The 20,852-nt window shown below is 29.9% G+C and overlaps 2 protein-coding genes across 2 annotated transcripts in view; one reads left to right on the top strand and one right to left on the bottom strand.

Moving 5' to 3' along the window:
* Positions 1 to 20,852, top strand: part of pdm3 (pou domain motif 3) — a 245,733-nt gene that overhangs the window by 140,730 nt on the left and 84,151 nt on the right. The gene's annotated exons all lie outside the window — the stretch shown is intronic.
* LOC135962241 (uncharacterized) lies at positions 10,049 to 11,263 on the bottom strand. Its single transcript, XM_065514060.1, has one exon. It carries the CDS (start codon positions 11,061 to 11,063, stop codon positions 10,275 to 10,277), a length of 789 nt encoding a protein of 262 aa, XP_065370132.1. The 5' UTR covers positions 11,064 to 11,263; the 3' UTR covers positions 10,049 to 10,274.

Raw genomic sequence — 20,852 nt, 5'->3', positions numbered from 1 at the left:
AATAATAATTTTATTTTTCTATTGCACTGCTGCAATTTACCATCTCTTTTCTTCATTACGTTTAGGGTAGACGAATAAAATATAAAGTGAAAAAAATAATATTAAAACTAAAACAAACAAAATGCAAAAAGTAAATACATACATACATATACAAATATATAAAAGTGTTTGAGTGGAGACAGCAGGCATGGGGGTTTAAGTTTATATTGACTTGGTACTTTTTAGGGTTTTTACAATTTTGAGAAACCTTAATAGTATTTACTAATTATATTATTAAATTTTGTTTAAATTTCCTTTAAAACAAAATTAAAATTGTTTGAAATAAAACTAAAAGTCTCAAAAATATTTTTTTTTTATTTTTTTTTTTAATTTTCATTAAAAATTTTTAAACAAAAACTTTGCAAAACTGAAAAAAAACATTTGCATTTTTCATATTATGTTGGCTTTTAAAATCTGTTTAAATCATTTAAATATCTTTAGAATTATTGAAGATATAGCCTAGTTTTCAAAGTAAGTTCCTAATTAATATTAATCATACGCCTTCAAAACAAAACTATAAATTCTTCTGCCTAAAACGCATTTAATTGTATTGAAGGGTTTCAACTTGGTTTCCAATTATCTGAAAGAAACTATTACCCCTCTAGCTCCCTACTTACTAATGTGTTTACGAAATTTGGGTACTTTCTTTTACCCCCAAGCAATAAGTTTAGTACTATTTACAAATATAATTTTCCCTCTATGATCTATATAAACTATACAGTCAGTACGTATAAATGTGTATTTATTTAAATACAAACCACAACTAAAATTGCCAACTTACAGCCAACTGCCTGCCAATACTCACAAGTTTTGTATTTGTTTTTATTTTTTTTTTTTTGTTAAATATTTTATTTTTTCATATTTAACATAAAATGTAAATTTTAGTTTTTTTTTTCATTTATTAACAATTATATTAATATTTGTTTTTTTTTGTATTTGTTGCTATTGTTTTATTTGGTTTTATTTCATAAGTATTTAGCTTGTTTGACTGTTTATTTATCTACAATTGTTGGCAGTTGTTGCTATTAACAAATAATTATTGTTGTAAACATTATTAATCGATGTTTGTTGAACCAATAGCTATTGAGTGAGCTTTAAACTGGTAATCCCTTTTAGTTTTTTGATCAGTAGTACACGAACAGGTCTTTTGAAAGATTAAATGGAAATATTTCAAGTTGAAGTTTGTGAGGTTTAAATAACGTATTGATAATCCATCCTAATTAATATTTGGAATTGTAAAAATATGACGACAATATTTAATTTATATTTTTTCCTAGGTTTTCATATACCTAAATTTTAGCTTCAATCTTATCTTAATCGTGGATCTTTATTTTACAAAATTTTAGATGTAATCGTTGGACCCTATACTGAAAATGTTAAGCTCCAGCAGTAGGTCTTTGTGCAGCTTAATTTTAGCATCAGTCGTAGCTGTTTCTATAGTTACATTTTTGTTTCAATCATAGGTCTTTATGTAGCCCAATTTTAGCTACAATCATAGGCCTTGATTTAGCTAAATTTTAGCTTCAGTCCTTTTATAGCTCAATTATTGTTATGTGCTGTCGCCTTTATTTTGAAAAATTTTAGATTTAATCATAGGTTTTTATGCAGTGCAATGTTGGCTCTAAACATTTGTCCTCATGCTGAACAACTCGAACTTCAATTAGGGTCTATTTCTTAAATAATTTTCACTATAAACATTTGTCTTTATCTGGAAAATTTTTTATTTCGATCAAAGCTCTTTATGCTAAGCAGTTTTGGCTTCAATCACAGGTTTTCATGTTGATCAGTTTCAGCTTCAGAATGCCTTCAAAATGTACAATTTTACCTTCGATCTTAGTTCTTCCTGTATAATAATTTAGGCTTAAAACGTTCGTCTGCTTGTTAAACAACTTTCACTTCACGTGTAGGTTTTTAAACATTTGTCTTCCTCATGAACAATTTTAGCTTCAGTCGAAGAAATTTATGTTTAAAAATGTTTGCTTCCATCGTAGGTTATGAAGTAAAATTTTTGCTTCAAACATAGGGGTCTATGTAGTCGAATTTTAGCTTCAATCATAGGTCTCCATGTAGTAAAATTTTAACTTCAATCGTAGGCCTCTATGTAGTCAAGTTTTAGCTTCAATCGTAGGTCTCTTTGTAGTCAAATTTTGGCCCAAACCATAGGTCTCTCTGTAGTCAAATTTTAGCTTCAATCATAAGTTTCTATGTAGTCAAATTTTAGCTTCAGTCGTAAGTTTATATGAAGTAAAATTTTAGCTTCATACGTATGGTGTATGTATCCATTTTTTGGTTCAATCGTAGGCCTCTATGTAGCCAAGTCTTAGTTTCAATCGTAGGTTTCTCTACTGTCAAATTTTAGTCTCAAACGAAGGCCACTATGTAGTCAAATTCTAGCTTCAATCGCAAGTCTCAATGTAGTCAAGATTTAGCTTCAATTGTCGGTCTCTATGTAGTCAAATTTTAGATTCAATCGTAGGTATTCAAGTAGTCCAATTTTTTATTCTATAGCAGGACTTTATTTAGCTCAAGTTTGTCTTTAATCGTAGATTTTTATTAACTCAATTTTAGCATTAATCGTTGGTATTAATGTTAAAGCATTTCAGCTTCAATCGCAGGTCTCTATATAGTCAAATTTTAGTTTCAGTCATAGGCCTCTATGTAGTCAATACTTAGCTTCAATCGTAGGTCTCTATGTAGTCAAATTTTAGCTTCAATCGTAGGTCTCTCTATTGTCAAATTTTAGTCTCAAACGAAGGCCTCTATGTAGTCAAATTCTAGCTTCAATCGCAGGTCTCAATGTAGTCAAATTTTAACTCCAATTGCAGGTCTCAATCGTTCGTCATTAATTAAATAAATCTTAGACCTTTAAGAAATTCAACTTCAGCTTCAATCGTAGGTCTTGATGTCGAACAATTTTAGCTTTAATAGTAGGTCTTAAAGCTAATTTTTTCCGACAGAAGACATATTTACTAAAGAAACTTCACTTTCGAACACATTTTGTTGGGCACATTTTAAAATTTTATAGGATTTTTCCAATTGTATGAAATTCAAGCAAAAATCTGAACATTTTTTAGAAAAATTTTTATCCTACTATTGAAATCATGCTGGTATCTTTGTTACTATAAAAAATAACTTAAACGAATATTTTAAATTACTTACATATATTCTAATATCCATTTCTATCTATAAACTATTGTATAAAATGCATATTTAAAAATCTACTTAAAACTTTTAGCAAACTAAAACTGCAACTATCTATCTATGTATATTATTCTTGTTTATAATTTTTGGTAATATTTAAAATTTTTTCTTTACATTATTATTTGTTTTTGTAGAAAAAAAACTACAACTATACTATAAATGTTCTGTCATTTACATTATCCACAACATTTACATTTGCAATTAAATTAGTTTTTTTTAGCATCTATAGCTTCTCTTTTATTTCTACTACCAACTTTCTATTTTAATTCATATTAAAACTGGGTGGCTAAACCGTTTTTTTTTTGCTTTTTTTTTGTTCTACAATCATAGAAAATTGCTTATCATAGAAATTAAAAACAAATGTAAATCCAAAAATCCTTTAAACAATTTGTTGTTGTTGCTGCTGCTACTGCTGCATTTCAAAGTTTTTAACACATAATATGATTACTTTTTCTAACACCCAGCAACACCAGACTTTTTCTGGTCCTAATGCTGCTTCCTCAGCTCTTTTAATTTATATTTTATAAATGTTTGTATAATAGAACCTCCTCCTCCTACTCATTTTGGAAAATAATATGAAAATGTTTGTACTTATTTAGAATTTGCATAATAATAATTTTTGTGTGTTTTTTTTGCATTTTTCGAAATAAATATGTGTATAATATGTATTTAAGCCCAAGACAACAGCAATAATAAATCTAAAAAGTTCTTAAACAAAACTATTGCCTTATTTGGTCTAATATGTATTAGTAATGTAAATGAACTTGTAGTTGTAGTAGTAGTAGTTTACTTTTACTACAACTATTTACTACTTACTCATTTATGTTTAGTTTGCTTGTGTATTTGTGTATGTGCCCTTAAAAGTAGACTTTAATAATTCCTTTTTAGGCAAGAAGCTGTAGAAAGACCACTGGCAATTTATAAATGAAATACTTTTTTATTTGTTTAAAATCCTTGGTTTTCTCTGCTCCCCCCACCTCCTGCAATAATATTATGGAGCATTTTTTATTATTTATTTTAAGGGCATAATTATAATAGTTTGTCTAAATCCAATATGGCAAAACAAAGTTTTAATTTATATGTGTTTCTCAAGGAAATTTGTTTAATCAAATGCAAGTGTTTTCATGCACTCAGAGAAATGATATGGTCAGTTAATATAAAGACCCACGATAGAAGCTAAAATTTAACTTAATAAAGATTTATGGTTGAAGCTAAAATTGCTCAACATAAAGACATATGGCTGAAGCTAAAATTTTACTACATAGACCCCTACGATTGTTGCTCAATATAAAGCCCTACGATTGAAGCTAAAATTACTCAACATATAGACCTACGTTTGAAGCTGAAATTTGACTACATAGAGACCTACGATTGAAGCAAAAAATTTTCAACATAAAGACCTACGATTGAAGCTAAAATTGTTCAATATAAAGCCCTACGATTGAAACTAAAATTGCTCAACATAAAGACCTACGTTTGAAGCTGAAATTTGACTACACAGAGACCTACGTTTGTAGCTGAAATTTGACTACATAGAGACCTACGATTGAAGCTAAAATTTGACTACATAGAGACATACGATTGAAGCTAAAATTGTTCAACATAGAGACCTACGATAGAAGCTAAAATTTGAGTACATAGAGACCTACGATTAAAGCTAAAATTGTTCAATATAAAGCCCTACGATTGAAACTAAAATTGCTCAACATAAAGACCTGCCTTTGAAGCTGAAATTTGAGTAAATAGAGACCTACGTTTGAAGCTGAAATTTGACTACATAGAGACCTACGATTGAAGCTAAAATTTGACTACATAGAGCCATACGATTGAAGCTAAAATTGTTCAACATAGAGACCTACGATTGAAGCAAAAAATTTTCAACATAAAGACCTACGATTAAAGCTAAAATTGTTCAACATAAAGACCTGCCTTTGAAGCTGAAATTTTACTACATAGAGACCTACGTTTGAAGCTGAAATTTGACTACATAGAGACCTACGATTGAAGCTAAAATTTGACTATATAGAGACCTACGATTGGTGCTAAAATAACTCAACATAAAGACCTACGTTTGAAGCTGAAATTTGACTATATAGAGACCTACGATTGAAGCAAAAATTGTTCAACATAAAGACCTACGATTGAAGCAAAAATTGCACAACATAAAGACTTACGTTCGAATCTGAAATTTGACTACATAGAGACCTACGATTGAAGCCAAAATTTTACTACATAGAGACCTACGATTGAAGCAAAAAATGTTCGACATAAAGACCTGCGATTGAAGCTAAAATTACTCAACATAAAGCCCTACGTTTGAAGCTGAATTTGACTACATAGAGACCTACGATTGAAGCAAAAAATTTTCGACATAAAGACCTGCCATTGAAGCTAAAATTTTAGTACATAGAGACCTACGATTGAAGCTAAAATTGTTCAATATAAAGCCATACGATTGAAACTAAAATTTCTCAACATAAAGACCTACATTTGAAGCTGAAATTTGACTACATAGAGACCTACGTTTGAAGCTGAAATTTGACTATATAAAGACCTGCGATTGAAGCTAAAATTTGACTACATAGAGACCTACGATTGAAGCTAAAATGGTTCAACATAAGGACCTACGATTGTACCAAAAATTTTTCAACACAAAGACCTACGATTGAAGATAAAATTTTTCAACACAATGATCTACGATTGAAGATGAAATTGAACTAAATAAAGTCCTACGATTGAAGCTAAATTTGTTCAACATAAATACCTAAAATTTAAGATGGAATTGTTCAGCATAAAGACCAAAGATTAAAGCTAAAATAGAGCTTTATAAAGGCCTACGATTAAGTCAGCTTTTACACACTGCAAGCTTACTTGAAGCAGGTCTCTTCGATTCTCTTTTAAACTTGCTCGTCTGTTTACACACAGCAAGTGTGTGTTCAATTTTGTATGTCAAAACCTAATAGACGCCATAGTGAAAATGAGAAAACAAAAGAGACTTGCCTCTTCTTTCTTCTTTCCTCACTCTCCTATAAACACAGACTTGCGGCAAGAAAACTTGCCGAGTGTAAAAGCAGACCAAGTGTATACCCCTCTTCTTTCTTCATGCATCTCTCTGCTATAAACTCAGACTTGAGGCAAGAAAACTTGCCCTGTGTAAAAGCAGACTTGGTACTAATAAATTTCATTAAAGCACTCTATGAATTATTTGTCCTAATTATTTTATATTTCAAAAATATTTCCAAAAAAAAACAAATTTCCAAAAAAATTTTCTTTTAAAACACATCAATACTCTTCTAAATTCTTTGTAATTTTCATTAAAATTTTATAAATTAAAAAAAAATAAACAAATTTATTAAAAATAAATCTAAAGCTAAATTAAAACAATGGCCTTAGCAAATATCAAGAGAATAAACCTCATAAATCTACTAAAATATACAAATAAGTGCAGCTCTTATTTGATGCAACGTCTGCAGTCCAATAAAGCAAACTTCAGCTCAGATGCCAGATCAGCTAAATGTGCCAAGTCCTTAGAACCAAAATGTGGTGATCGCTTTAAAAATGGACCCTGTGACATCAAAAATGCCAAGGCCGCCAAACAAACTCAACCGGCTCCGCCCTCCTTGCCACAAGATAAAGCGGAAATAAAAATCAAACGTAGCATATACTGCTGTGGCGATCCGTGTCCCGATGCTTTGCCCCGTTTCGATCAACTATTATATAGGCGCTCGGATAAAGCTGAGCGCTCGTATCAGCAAACCTGGGATGAATGTCCCGAACAGTTTATACGACCAAAAGTCATATGCTGTCACAAACCCATCAAGCCTAAATTGAAGAAACGTCCTCGCAAAGAACGTCCCCAGACAGCGTGCAAACAAGAAATCTGCTTGCAAAGCAAAACCAAATGTCCTCACATCAAAATGCCGCAATGTAAGGTGGGACGAAAGCCACCCTCTTGTTTGACGCAACGCAAGCCCGCCAAATGTGCCAAACGCAAATCACCTTATCCCTCATTCTCGGAATGTACTCGAGGCAAGGCAAAAGGTAGACATCCCATTGAATGCAAATGTTTGGCTATACCTTCGATATGTGAGGTGTGGGCGTATCATCATAAGCAGCTGGCCATTAAGAAACCTAGTCAGTGTTAGGTGGGGCTGCAGTTCAAAAATCAGATTTTCTAAATTGTGTTTCAAAATTGTTTAATACTTCAGTGTAATTTAAATAAAGATATATGGGATGAAATAAAATTATATTTTTAAATAGATTTATTTAAAATCTTAAAAATAGTTTGAAGCTTAAATCGAGCAGGGTATAGATTAAACTGATGCTCAAATTGGCTACTTTAAGATCTATGATTGAAGCTAAAATTAAGACACATAGAGTTCTTAAATTGAAGCTAAAATTGGGCTACATAAAGACCTACTACCCAAGCTAAATTCAGACCATAGATAAAAACACATAGATCGCAAACTTTCTTGTCAAAGTCCCAACTCAGTTGTCAAAAACTTATGATTCAGACTACATAAAGATCTACTGCCGTAACGAAATTCAGACCATAGATAAAAACACATAGATCGCAAACATTCTTGTCAAAGACCTAACTCAGTTGTCAAAAGCCTATGATGCAGACTACATAAATATCTACGAATGAAGCTAAATAGTTATGATTGAAGCTAAAATTGGACTTTAAAGAGGCCTAAGATTGAATCTAAAATTGAGTTAAACAAAAACCTCCGATTAGATTAAAATTGAGCTGCACATTGACATACGATTAGGCTAAAATTGAGCTGCATAAGGATCTAGAATAGAAGCTAAAATTAAGCTGATTAAGGAAATAGGAGTAAAACTAAAACTGGAGTGCATAAAGAACTTCAGTTAAAGCTAAAATTGAGCATATAGACCTACGATTGAGCCTTAAAAAAGGCTACATAAAGGTCTAAAGCTGAAACTTAAACTAAGCTACATAAAATCCTACGACTAGTGGTCAAAATTAACAATATAATGACCTACGACTGAAGCTAACTACAGTTTGCTTTCCTTTAGGGAGTTTTGGATTTCATTTAAAGATAAAAATAATCATAATTTGTCTACGATATTTGAAACATATTAGATAATCTTCGGTTTACTATGACTTCACAGTGCAAAACTAAAAAAAAAAACAAGTAAGAAAGTCAAGCCCGACCATATAATACCCTACACTAAGTAATTACTCTTTTACTTAAAATTTCAATAATTTTTATTTTTGAGTGATTTTCGGAATTGGGCCTTATATGGGTGCTATGACCAATTATGGACCGATCACCATGAAATTAGGTCGTGTGATTTGCGTCTATATGAAAGTTTACTATGTTGAATTTTGTGAGTATACCAACAGTTTTAAGCGATTTATGCACGTTAAAGTGATTTTCGGAAGCGGGACTATATGGGAGCTATGACTAATTATGGACCGATCATAATAAAATTTGGTGACATGAATTTTGTATATATAAAACTTATTTGGAGAGCAATTTGTGGAGATACATTTATAAATTAAACATTTATGACCGATAAAGTCCAATTTCGGAAGGACATTTGTATGGGGACTAGGTGAAATAATGGACCGATTTCAGCCAAGCCAAGCCAGGCTTGGTCCTTGGGCCGAAAAAATAATATGTACCAAATTTGATCGAAATATCTTCAAAATTGCGACCTGTACTCTGCGCACAAGGTTTACATGGACAGCCAGCCAACCAGACGGACGGACGGACGGACATCGTTTAGTCGACTCAGAAAGTGATTCTAAGTCGATCGGTATACTTTAAGGTGGGTGTTAGACTAATATTTTTGGGCGTTACAAACATCTGCACAAAAGCATAATACCCTCCCCACTATGGTGGTGCAGGGTATAACAAGTAAGAGAGCTATATTCAGCTGTGCCGAATCTTATATACCCTTCACAAAATTATGCTTCAAAATAAAAATTTTAAATATTTTTAGGTAAACAAATTTTTTTTCCAAAGCTGTTTTTTTTTCTTTTTTTGAAAAAAAATTTCGAATTGTTTTTTTTAATTTTTTTTAAAATTTAAAAGAAAAACAAAAATTGTGAACATATAAAATCATCTTCAATTTTCGATTTTTCTCCCCTGTTCAGGTCCATAGGTTCAACCGTTCAAAATTCAAGGAAATAATAAACTACTAAAATGTACCTAAGATCTCAATAAACAACTTTCTAGAACATATGAACTTCATAGGAATGATTCTTAACATCGTTTACGTAGGTCAATAAAAGTTAGTAAGAAAAAGGAATTAAGTGTTTTGGACCATAAACTATTATAAACCAAAGCATACTTTTAGGCAGCTTTAAAAAAAATTTATTTAGAATTTTTTTAAGTTTATTGCGATTTTGATTTTGATCTTGAAGATGAAGTTTTTTTGATTTTATATGTTAACAATTTTTGTTCTTTATGACAAGGGCTACAACTTTTCCTCAGAGAGTAAATTAAAATTCCGAACTGTTTGCAAGATATGAAACTGAGAAAATTATCACTTTTTTGCAAAAATGCCACCGAGGCCCCAAATCTTTGGGGATCCATAAAAAAAGTGCATGACTTTGGGCAAAACTGGGAGACATGGGTCCAATTTTTTTTGTCTTTTATCACGTAGTGGTGTCCGTATATGGTTATATTTCCACACAGTGTTATTTAGAGTTTAATTGTTTTATTTTCAGTATTATTTTTCACTTATTACAATTTTTTTTAAGTAACTTTAAAAATGTCCAACTTATAAAACAACTCATAAGTATCCATAACAAATCATTAAGTGTGAACCTGGATAGAATTTCATTTAACAAAGATTTAATATTTTGAAACATCTCCCATCTATATTATAAATCTTTGTTGAATAAAATCCCTCAAAATCTTAGCATTTGGATAGACTTTACTCCGTAATTCGATTCTAAATTAAAAAATTCGAATATCAATACAAATTCGAACATATTTTGTTTCGCATCGAATTACAGAGTAACTATCCAGAGTTACCAATCCCACAATGTTGGAACTCTAACGAGGTCCCAGCATTTTGGGTGGCCAGGCTGGTAAAGGTGGTGGCAAATCGTAAATCAATTTACGTTTCAAATATTTAAAGATCACACAGTTTGACTGCACAGCTGTACAAGTACATTCCCTGTGTCTTTTAGGTGGCGGACAGGGATAACAACATTCCGAAAAGGATGGATAGGGGCAACATTTCTTTTCACACTTTGTTGTAGATGCGGATCGTCTGCATGAGGGAGGATAACGACCCCGTAGACAACAGGGCGCTACAAGACGAGGACATTTACTATTTGAGCCGGTAGAACACAAAGCTTTCATTTTACGCGAATCAAATTCACAGGCCGTAATAGGACATTCTGCCTTCTTGCGCCGGCATATGGGTGGTAGTTCGGTAGAATCATAACAGCAGACTTTACGTTTGCGTATTTGCACCGGTGGACATTCCACCCAGGTCTGTTGATATTGCCGTTTGGCCTTGTCCGTGGGACTATAGTAGAGACTATCAAATCTGGGCAATAAATCAGGACAGGGATTGCCACAACATTCAGCCGGATATTCCCAGACCGATGTTTGTGGCTGTATACGTCTTTCCAATTTCGTTTCTTTTTTAGTATCTTGCTGTCGAGCTCCTTTACAGTTACAGGGATCTTGGGCCAATCTTTTGCTGCCACAACATTCAGGTTTTTCTTTGCACAAATCTTCTGTTACAGCGGGACATTTTGTAAATGATAGAGGACAACAGGGTTGTCTGGGTTGACACTCGGGCTCTTCACATTTCTTTTTGGGATATTCCATGGTACAGGGTTTTGTTAGGGGACAATTGCTTCTACATGCAGTTCCCGAATACAAACGTAGGGCAGCAGGCACTAAGCATTCATGAATTCATGCTGGTAGCCAAAAGTCTGGTAAATAGGGATAAAAACATTTTGTTTTATAAGTCTAGATATTTTTAAGAATTTTGAAAAAAATTTTAAATTTTTGAAGATTTTAGAATTTTTTTTTTTTTGGAAAATTTCGAATTTTATTAAATTTTGTTATAAACTAGTTTAGTTTTATTAAATTAATATAGGAATGATTGAAAAATGTTAAGTATTTTTATGAGGAAATCAAAAATTTTAAAAAATTAACAATTTTGGGACTAATTTTTTGAAGCAAAGAAGAAACCTAGCATCCAAAAACCTGAGAGATGATAAAATATTACAAAATAAAATGTATGAAAAGATGGGCATAGATCTCAGTATGTTATAGAAGGACTGTAGATCTATCTGTATTGTATCCTTCCCATTTAAGGCTCTAGTAAGACTATGAGAAATAGAACGTATTACCAGACCACTTCTAAGTAATCCAGAGGGTAAGTAGTTGTGTTTGAAATGTATGCTATTAAGGAATGTCAAAGCGATCTATCTGTATTGTATTCTTTCCACTTAAGACTCTAGTAATACAATGAGAAATATAACGTAATTACCAGACCACTTCCAAGTAATGCAGAGAGTATGCAGTTGAGCTTCAAATGTATGTTATTCAGTAATGGCAAAACGGTCTATCTGTATTGTATCCTTTCCACTTAAGACTCTAGTAAGACAACGAGAAATATAGCGTAATTACCAGACCACTTCCAAGTAATCGAGAGAGTATGTAGTTGAGCTTCAAATGTATGTTATTAAATAATGGCAAAACAATCTATCTGTATTGTATCCTTTCCATTTAGTCGTAATTACCAGGCCACTTCCAAGTAATGCAGAGAGTATGCAGTTGAGCTTGAAATGTATATTATTCAGTAATGGCAAATCGATTTCATTTCCAATTTACGCGCTTTTATTGCAAACAAAAACTAAGATGTTCTAAATATAAATAAAATAATGAATTTAAAAAGTTTTAAAGAGTTTAAAAAGCAAGTGTGCTGATCAAAATATCACCGTTATAATGGAATTTTTTATAGCCGCCTGCAACATTATCAAACACACATATGAATGGACATACCAAGTATCATGTTCATTTAATTGAACATTTTACCAAATTAAATGTTTTAAAGACTTTTAAACAAATAAAAGCCACAAGCAACAGCCACTAACAAAAATCAACTTAAATCAAACATCTCAAACGTAAATCGATGAAAGCCAAAAATGAAAAACTTTTTATAAAAAAAAAAAAAAATTGTTTAAATGCGATTACAAGTGAAATTGATTTTGGGGTCTCCAACGATATGTAACCTAATTTTGTTTTATTTTTTTTTTTTTAGATTTTGGCAAAAAAAGAAGCTCTTGCAAAAAATTCATATAACGATTGCTGCTAACATTTTATCTACAATTACGCTTTTTATGTCTTGTTAACCCACCATGTTTGGTATTTAATCTAAAAACATTTTGTAGAATTGTTAAGTTGGTTTTTTTTTAGCCAAAAAAATAACAATTTTCGGTTGTATTTTGCGTACAATATGTTAATGATCTTAGAGAGATTAAATGTTTGTTTTACGTAAATGAGCTTAACAAGTAAAAATGATCTAGAAAACAAGCTGCTTAAACAGCTTTGTAAAACAGTGTGAGTGAGTGAATGAGTTTGTATTTGTATTTGAATTTATGAGGCAACAACAAACACAATCGAAATCTTAAACCACTAAAAAACATCGTGCAACGAAAGGTGTCTGTCTCCCGTGTCGACTAATTAAAATGTGAAAACATAACGTTACAATGTTTAAGATCAAATGTATTGAGTTGATAATTAAAAGTAAGTGTTGGCATAAGCAACGAATTTTTGTTCTAATGGTGATCAGAAGGATATATGTTGGGAATATTCATATAAAGCCATTGGCATATAAGAACTGGCTAGTTCAAATACCTCTTCCACTCAGTATTTGACAAGCAAAATCAAGTCCTTTTGAAAGTAATCTTGCACCTATTTTGTTATTGTAACAAATACAAAATTTCAAAATTGTTCACTCAAAGTAGTCGATTGGCATATAGAAACTGCTTGGCAATCTGGCTCAAGTTCAATTTTTGGCTCTCAACTTACAAGACGAAAATTTTAACTTTTGACAAATTTCTTACCTTTCAATAAATTCATAACTTTAATTATAAACAAGTAAGAGAGCTATATTCGGCTGCGTCAAATCTTATATACCCTTCATTAAATTATTCTTTAAAATACAAATTTTAAATATATTTAGGTCAACAAATTTTAAAAAAAATCTTTTTATTTCAAAACATAAAATATTTTTTTAATTTATAAGTGACAAAAAAAAATTTGTTGATGGAAAAAAAATGCCGGTTAAAAATAATTTTCCCGATTTTTACCAACCAAGTGACAATAAATGACAGATATATCGAGCCCTTAGCGCCAAATTATCGTAAGCGACATTTTTTTTTTACAGGCCATGAAACAATTCTTGGTAGTGTTTTCTCTCGTTTCGGTGATCAGAATTGAATTTATTTTGATCTATGCCAAAACCAATTACACTCTGCTACAAAATAACAGTTTTTGTCAGAACTTGAAAAGCGACATAATGCAGGTTGTAGGGTTAGGTGAGGACATACTAAATCCGTTTTCAAAGATTTTGAAACACCCTCAAAATTTTGAGTTATTTTGAAAAAAACTTTTTTTTGGGGCAGGTCGTAGTACTTTAGTACCTCTAACTCAAACATTTCTACACCGATTTCAAAATTTTAAACAATTATGGATAGGTAAAGAAATAGGCTTTCATAAAATGTATGCATAAGATCTATATTCCAAGAAATTGTGTAAGTTTTTATAAATAGTTTCGCTTTCTTTTTTATTTTTTTTCGTAATTTTTAAAATTCAGCAATAGTTATTTTAATTTTTTTCTATGAAACCCTATTCTTTTTTGGACAATATTTTAAAGACAATTTAATGTAGACAAAAACGAGATATAAGTTGTTAAAATCGGTTTATACTTTGAAAAGTTATTAAACTTTTTCGAAAAAAGTTCTAAAAAATTTACCTTCTAACTTCAAAATTATACAAATATTTTTTTTTTTTTGTAAAGTTGTTTTTATACCCTTCACCTTCGTGAGAAGGGTATATATAAGTTTGTCATTCCGTTTGTAATTTCTATATTTTTCATTTCCGACCCTATAAAGTATATATATTCTGGATCCTTATAGATAGCGGAGTCGATTAAGCCATGTCCGTCTGTCTGTCCGTCTGTCTGTCTGTTGAAATCAATTTTCTGAAGACCTCAGATATCTTCGGGATCCAAATCTTCAATAATTCTGTCAGACATGCTTTCGAGAATTTTGCTATTTAAAATCAGCAAAATCAGTCCACAAATGGCTGAGATATGAAGAAAAAACCAAGACAACCTCGATTTTTGACCTATATCTGGATTACTAAGACATTAATATAGACAATATGGATATCTAATGATAGATATTTCAAAGACATTTGCAACGACGTATATAAGACCATAGTAAGTTGGACCTACAAAGGGTCAAAATCGGAAATAAAAATTTTTAACCCGAATTTTTTTTTTCACAAAAAAAAAATTTTAAATTTAAAAAAAATTAAAAAAACAACTGGAAAAAAATTAAATTTCGTTTACCTAAAAATATTTAAAATTTTAAGGTATAATTTGGTGAAGGGTATATAAGATTCGGCACAGCCGAATATAGCAGTCTTACTTGTTTTTATTCATATGGGCTGGGGGAAAAAATACAAGAAAAGGTGTTAACGAAAAGTAGAATAACTTTTACAATTTTTATCTGATTTGAATAATTAATACCATGTTTTGTTAAGAACTAAATCCACTTTATACGTTGGTTTTTATAAGCTTCCATATCAAAATTAGCAATGAAAAGTGACTTAAATAAAAAAAGTTGATAAATTTTGTTTTTCTTTTAGATATTATTAACAAAAACAATACTTATAACTTACAAATCAAAAAATGCACGTCATTTTAAAGCGCATTAAGTTTTCTTTCCAAAACCCTTAAAAAATGTAAAGTCGGACAAAACTGATTGAGTTACAGATCGATAAGTTGACGAAACGGTTTTTTTGAAATCTTTTGACATAATTTGTTATGTACTCAGCAAGCCCTATAACCCATGCTAAGTCTTTTTCCAAGTTTTTTTCCATCGTAGCACCGTGTTATCCTTGCATTGAAGAAGTAAATGCAAATTTCTTCATTTATATCTAATTCGAAATTCTTTCTACATTATTTTCATTAAAAATTATTTTAAAATTAAACTCCAAATCTTTTTTGTGTTAAATTTTCCACATTAAACAATTTTACCTTACCCCAAAATACAAAAATCATATATTAGCGTTTCATTAACATTTAATATAAATGTAAATGCTTCTTTGGGCAAACAAAAATTCTGAATGGTTGGCCAAATAGTTTAGCTGTATGATGATTCCTGTATGTATGTGTATAAGTTTGAACAAACCAAATATCCTTAACTAACAACTAAATATCCTTTTTGAAAACTATCCACAATAAATGTATAAAGGGGTAAAGAAACGTAGGCAAAGAGGTAAAGAAACCAAACACAAAATGTCTGGGGTAACCATATTTAAATTAAGTAGATATATTTGTGTTGGAATATATCTAGATGTAAGTAAAATAACATACATTCTAATAATGTCCTTAATTTCTAAGGCAAACAACACACAATAATACATTTAAATACAAAGAACATTTTAAACAGCCCTTTTAGCCCTGGTATTTTAAGCACTAAAAAGGATTTTAAGTTAAATTACTAAAAAGAAAAAAAAAACTATTTTGTTATAATTAGTTTATTTTAAAGTAATATACAGTTTTAAGCAAAAAAGGTTTTTATAATTGAATTTAAAATGCTAAACAAAAGTTTAGTTTTTTGAGTTAAAAAAAATCTTATTGATTTTATAAAGTATGATTTCCTTTTATACATTTAATGGTTGATTCATGACAGCATGTCAAAATTGTTGAAAAATTTTGCATAATTTTGTTCAGAAAAAAAACAAAAAAATCTCTATAAAATATGCTAAATAACGCAATGATTTTTGGTAACAAAATAAACCAAACCAAAATTATAAGACTACCATAACTTTTTTTAAGCAAAACAATATACAAATTTTTTGGTTTTATCAATTCAGTTATATTCAGCTGTGCCGAATCTTAGATACCCTTCAGGATACTTTAAGATAAAAATTTAAAATATTTTTTTCTGAAAAAAAAAAAATTTTTTTTTTTAAAAAAATTAATTTTTTTTTAAAAAAATTATTCTTTTTGCTGAAAAAACTTCATTAGTAAAAATAGGGTATAAAAAAATTTGATAGTAAAAAATTTTTTTTTTTTATGGAAAAAAAAATCGAGTTAAGAAATATTTTTCCCGCTTTGACCCACTATACGTCTGAATTACCATGGATTTATATACATCGTTGGAAAGGTCTTTGAAATAGCTATAAATAGATATCCATATTGTCTATATTGATGACTTAGTAATCCCGATATAGTTACACATAAAAAAAATTTCAAAAATCGAGGTAGTCGTGGTTTTTTGCTTATATCTCAGCCATTTGTGGGCCGATTTTCTCCATTTTAAATAGCAACTGAACCGGGACCATAGCGGATAAATTGATGTATGAACAATTTATGTAAGTTATTTAGGGGCTACGGGAAAGTGATTTCAACAGACAGACAAATATATGTACTTTATGAGGTCGCAAATGAAAAATATAGAAATTACAAATGGAATGACAAACTGATGTATACCCTTGCCACCACATAATACTTTACCTATAAATCAGCATAAACATCCAAATTTGTTTTATTTCTTTCTTCAAGTGTAGTATGGAAAAAATACCTTAGTTTTAATGTATGTATGTTTGTTTGTATGTTAGCATCTGATATGCATACACTTAACAAAAAAAAAACTGTATAATGTTTCATCCACATTATTTTGTTATTCATTCGCATAATGATATTGTTAAACATTGATTTATATTATTCATGTATGATTGTCATTCTGTCTGTCCTTCCGTCTGTCTCTTTGGTTTTTGGAAGATGTAGCAGCAGCCAACAGCGGATGATTTTTTTATGAAATGTTTTTGAATGATTAAAGTCGTCGTTTAAACAAATTACCAATGCAAAATAGCTGCAAAGTTTTTTGTGCATAAAAACGAAATAAAAACAAAAAGAATGTAAAGGGGTAAACTTAAGGTATTATGAAAATGTTAAGACAAAATGAAATGAGTGAAAAGAAAAACTATATTCAAAAAAAAGTTAGTTAAAGGCTACGATTCAAAAGAATTAATTCTTAATTTAATTTTTAAAATCAAATTAAATATCGTCCCCTTAATAAAACAATAGTGTATAATTTTTTTTTTATTTCGAAATAATTGAGTTTAAGATTTTTGTGTTAGTAGACATCTAGAACAAAAGTAATATTTCAATTGATCTTTTGACTCACATTGTGGATGTAGAATTTCACCAAATTTTGACCACATATAGAATCAGTTATGTAGATTCCTATTATGCAATAAAAAAAATAATGGTGTATATTCTGTTAATAATTCCATTAAAGCAAAACAATTATTCTCGATAGTAGCCTTGATTTAGTAGCTGATATCTCAGCCATTTGTGTGCCGATTTCCTTGATTGTATATATCACCCGAACCGAGACTATAGCGGATATATTGATGTATGAACCAAGTATGTAAGTTATTTGGGGGCTACAGAAAGTTGATTTCAACATACAGACGGACATACGGACATGGCTATATATACTTTATGGGGCCGCAAATGAAAAATGTCACTCATGGTAATTATATTTGAATTAACAAAAATTAAATCAATTCAAAGGTTGAATGAATTCTGTTAAGAATTGATTCCATTATGAATTAATTCAACGACAAATGAATTCTATTTAAATGAAAGTTTTTGAATCGAGCTAAAAAAGTTGATTTTTGAAACGGATTTATAGAATTAATAACTGACATAATTTAATTCTGAATTAAGATTTAAGTGAATTAAGCTAAAATTTAATTAATTAATTAATTCGCAGTTCTGGAAAAAGGAAGGGGAAAAAAGGAGGTGGTACTAAATTTTTAGCAGAGATTAGTAATTTAAAGACTGATTAACATATTCCGAAATGACTACGAAATACCGTCAACATTACTCAGAATTAGTTGAGTTGAGAACCTTATTGAATCTGATATATAGATTTACGTTATATTTTAATACTTTTGGGTGTATGATTAAAAAATTCTAGATTTTTTCAAATATTTAGCTTTCATTTTTAAATATTTGTACAATATAAATTTATTCAAAGTATTTGCCATTGTTAGCTATGACCCTTTCCCATCTTTCTGGCAACATATGGATTCCGAGCTAAATGAAATGCTCATCTAATGAGGCCAAGAATCAAGCCAATATCGGATACTCTGTTCTAAAGTGAAGCGTATACCAGAGAGAGCTTTCTGCATCGATCGAAACGGGGCCAGGTCTGGACTATAAAGCGAGTGAGGTTAAACTTAACAACCCCTTCATTCTAAATAGTTTTTAACTGGTATTGCAACATGTGGCCGAGTGTTGTCATTATGGAATTTTACAGTTTCATGTCTGGCCGCATGTTCTGGCATTTTTTTCGGTTCAAACGAATAAGTTGAATTCGTTACAGGTTATGGTTTGGCCAGATTTCAGCAGCTCATAATAGATCCCTTTTGGTCCCACCAAATACAGAGCAATACATTAGCGCCATGGACATTTGGCTTTGGTGTAGATTCGGCTGGTTGGCCGGGCTTCACATATGATCTCTTACGTTTCGGGTTATCGTAATGTATTCAGTTTTCATCGCAAGTAATGATTCGGTGCAAAAATTATATTCTTTTATTGTGTTCAAACATAAGGTCTCTCGGCTTCAATGGTACAAAATTTCCATGCTTTTGAATGAATCCTGCTGATCGCAGACATTTTACAATTGCTGCTTGAGTAGCTCCCAATGATATTACAAGCTCTTGTTGAATTTGACAACAATCTTCAAGGCGTCATGCCTCCAATTCTTGGTCTTCACACTTTTTTGGCTTTCCTTTACGATATTTGTCTTCCGTATAAAAATCACCACTTCTGAACCGAACAAACCATCTCTCGCACTTTGAAACCGATGGAAAACATTCACCTTAAGCTTTGGTGTGTAATGTGCGTGCATCAGCTGCACTTCTTTTCAAATTAAAGAAGTAAAGCAAAACTTTCCGTATATGACGCTTTGTTGGCACAAACTTCGATATTTTCGAAGCAAAAAAAAATGCGGTTGTTTATACTATAATGTTCAATAACTAAGTGAGAATAAATGACAGCTATGTACCCTACAAAATGACATATAAGTTATTAAAAACAAGAACAGCATTCTAAAGATACGGTATCTATTGTAAAGCCAGCATTTTTAAGTCATACAATCAAATGTTTAGTATATTATCATTTATTTTATAGTAGATTTACTATTTATAATAGATAATCAGAAAATTTACTAAAGATGGAAAGTTTTGGAGAAATAGTAAATTGTGGAAAAATTTACAATAGATAGTAAATTGATATAAGATAGAAATTTACTATAGATAGTAAATATTCTAAAATATATTATATTTATAGTAAAGTTTTGGAAAAAAGTAAATTATAGGAAATTTACTATAAATAGTAAATATTAATTTACTACAGATAGGAAATAATAATTTACTATAGATAGTAAATTTACTATAGATAGTAAATAATCTAGAAACTTACTATAAATAGTAAATTTTGGAAAAATTTACTTTAGATATTAAATTGTTAATAAATTTTCTATAGATAGTAAATAATTGAGAAATTTATTAGAGATAGTAAATATTCTAGTAATGCAAATTTAGGAAAAATAGTAAACTGTGACGAAATTTACTATAAATAGTAAATAATAATTTACTACAGATAGTAAATAATAATATAGTAAGTTTACTATATTATAGTAAGTTTACTATATTATATTAAGTTTACTATACTATAGTAAATTTACTATTCTATAATAAATTTACTATACTATAGTAAATTTACTATTCTATAATAAATTTACTATACTATAGTAAACTTACTATAATATAGTAAACTTACTATACTATAGTAAACTTACTATAATATAGTAAACTTACTATAATATAGTAAACTTACTATAATATAGTAAACTTACTATAATATAGTAAACTTACTATAATATAGTAAACTTACTATAATATAGTAAACTTACTATAATATAGTAAACTTACTATAATATAGTAAACTTACTATAATATAGTAAACTTACTATAATATAGATTATAGAATAGTAAGTTTACTATAATATAGTAAATTTAGTATAGTAAACTTACTGTAAATAGTAAAATTACTATAGATATTATTTTTACTATATATAGTAAATTTACTATAGATAGCAAATAATCTAAAAACTTACTATACATAGTAAATTGTGGAGAAATTTACAACAGATAGTAAATTGTCGAGAAATTTACTATAGATAGTAAAGGATCGAGAAATCTACTATACATAATAAATTCTAGAGAAAGATACTATATATAGTAAATTGTCGAGAAATTTACAAAAGCCATTGAATTATGGACATATTTGCT

This window comes from Calliphora vicina, chromosome 5 (genome assembly GCF_958450345.1).
Source record: "Calliphora vicina chromosome 5, idCalVici1.1, whole genome shotgun sequence".
Lineage (NCBI taxonomy): Eukaryota > Metazoa > Arthropoda > Insecta > Diptera > Calliphoridae > Calliphora > Calliphora vicina.
Note: the sequence above shows the minus strand (reverse complement) of the source record. Positions and strands in the feature narration are given on the sequence as shown.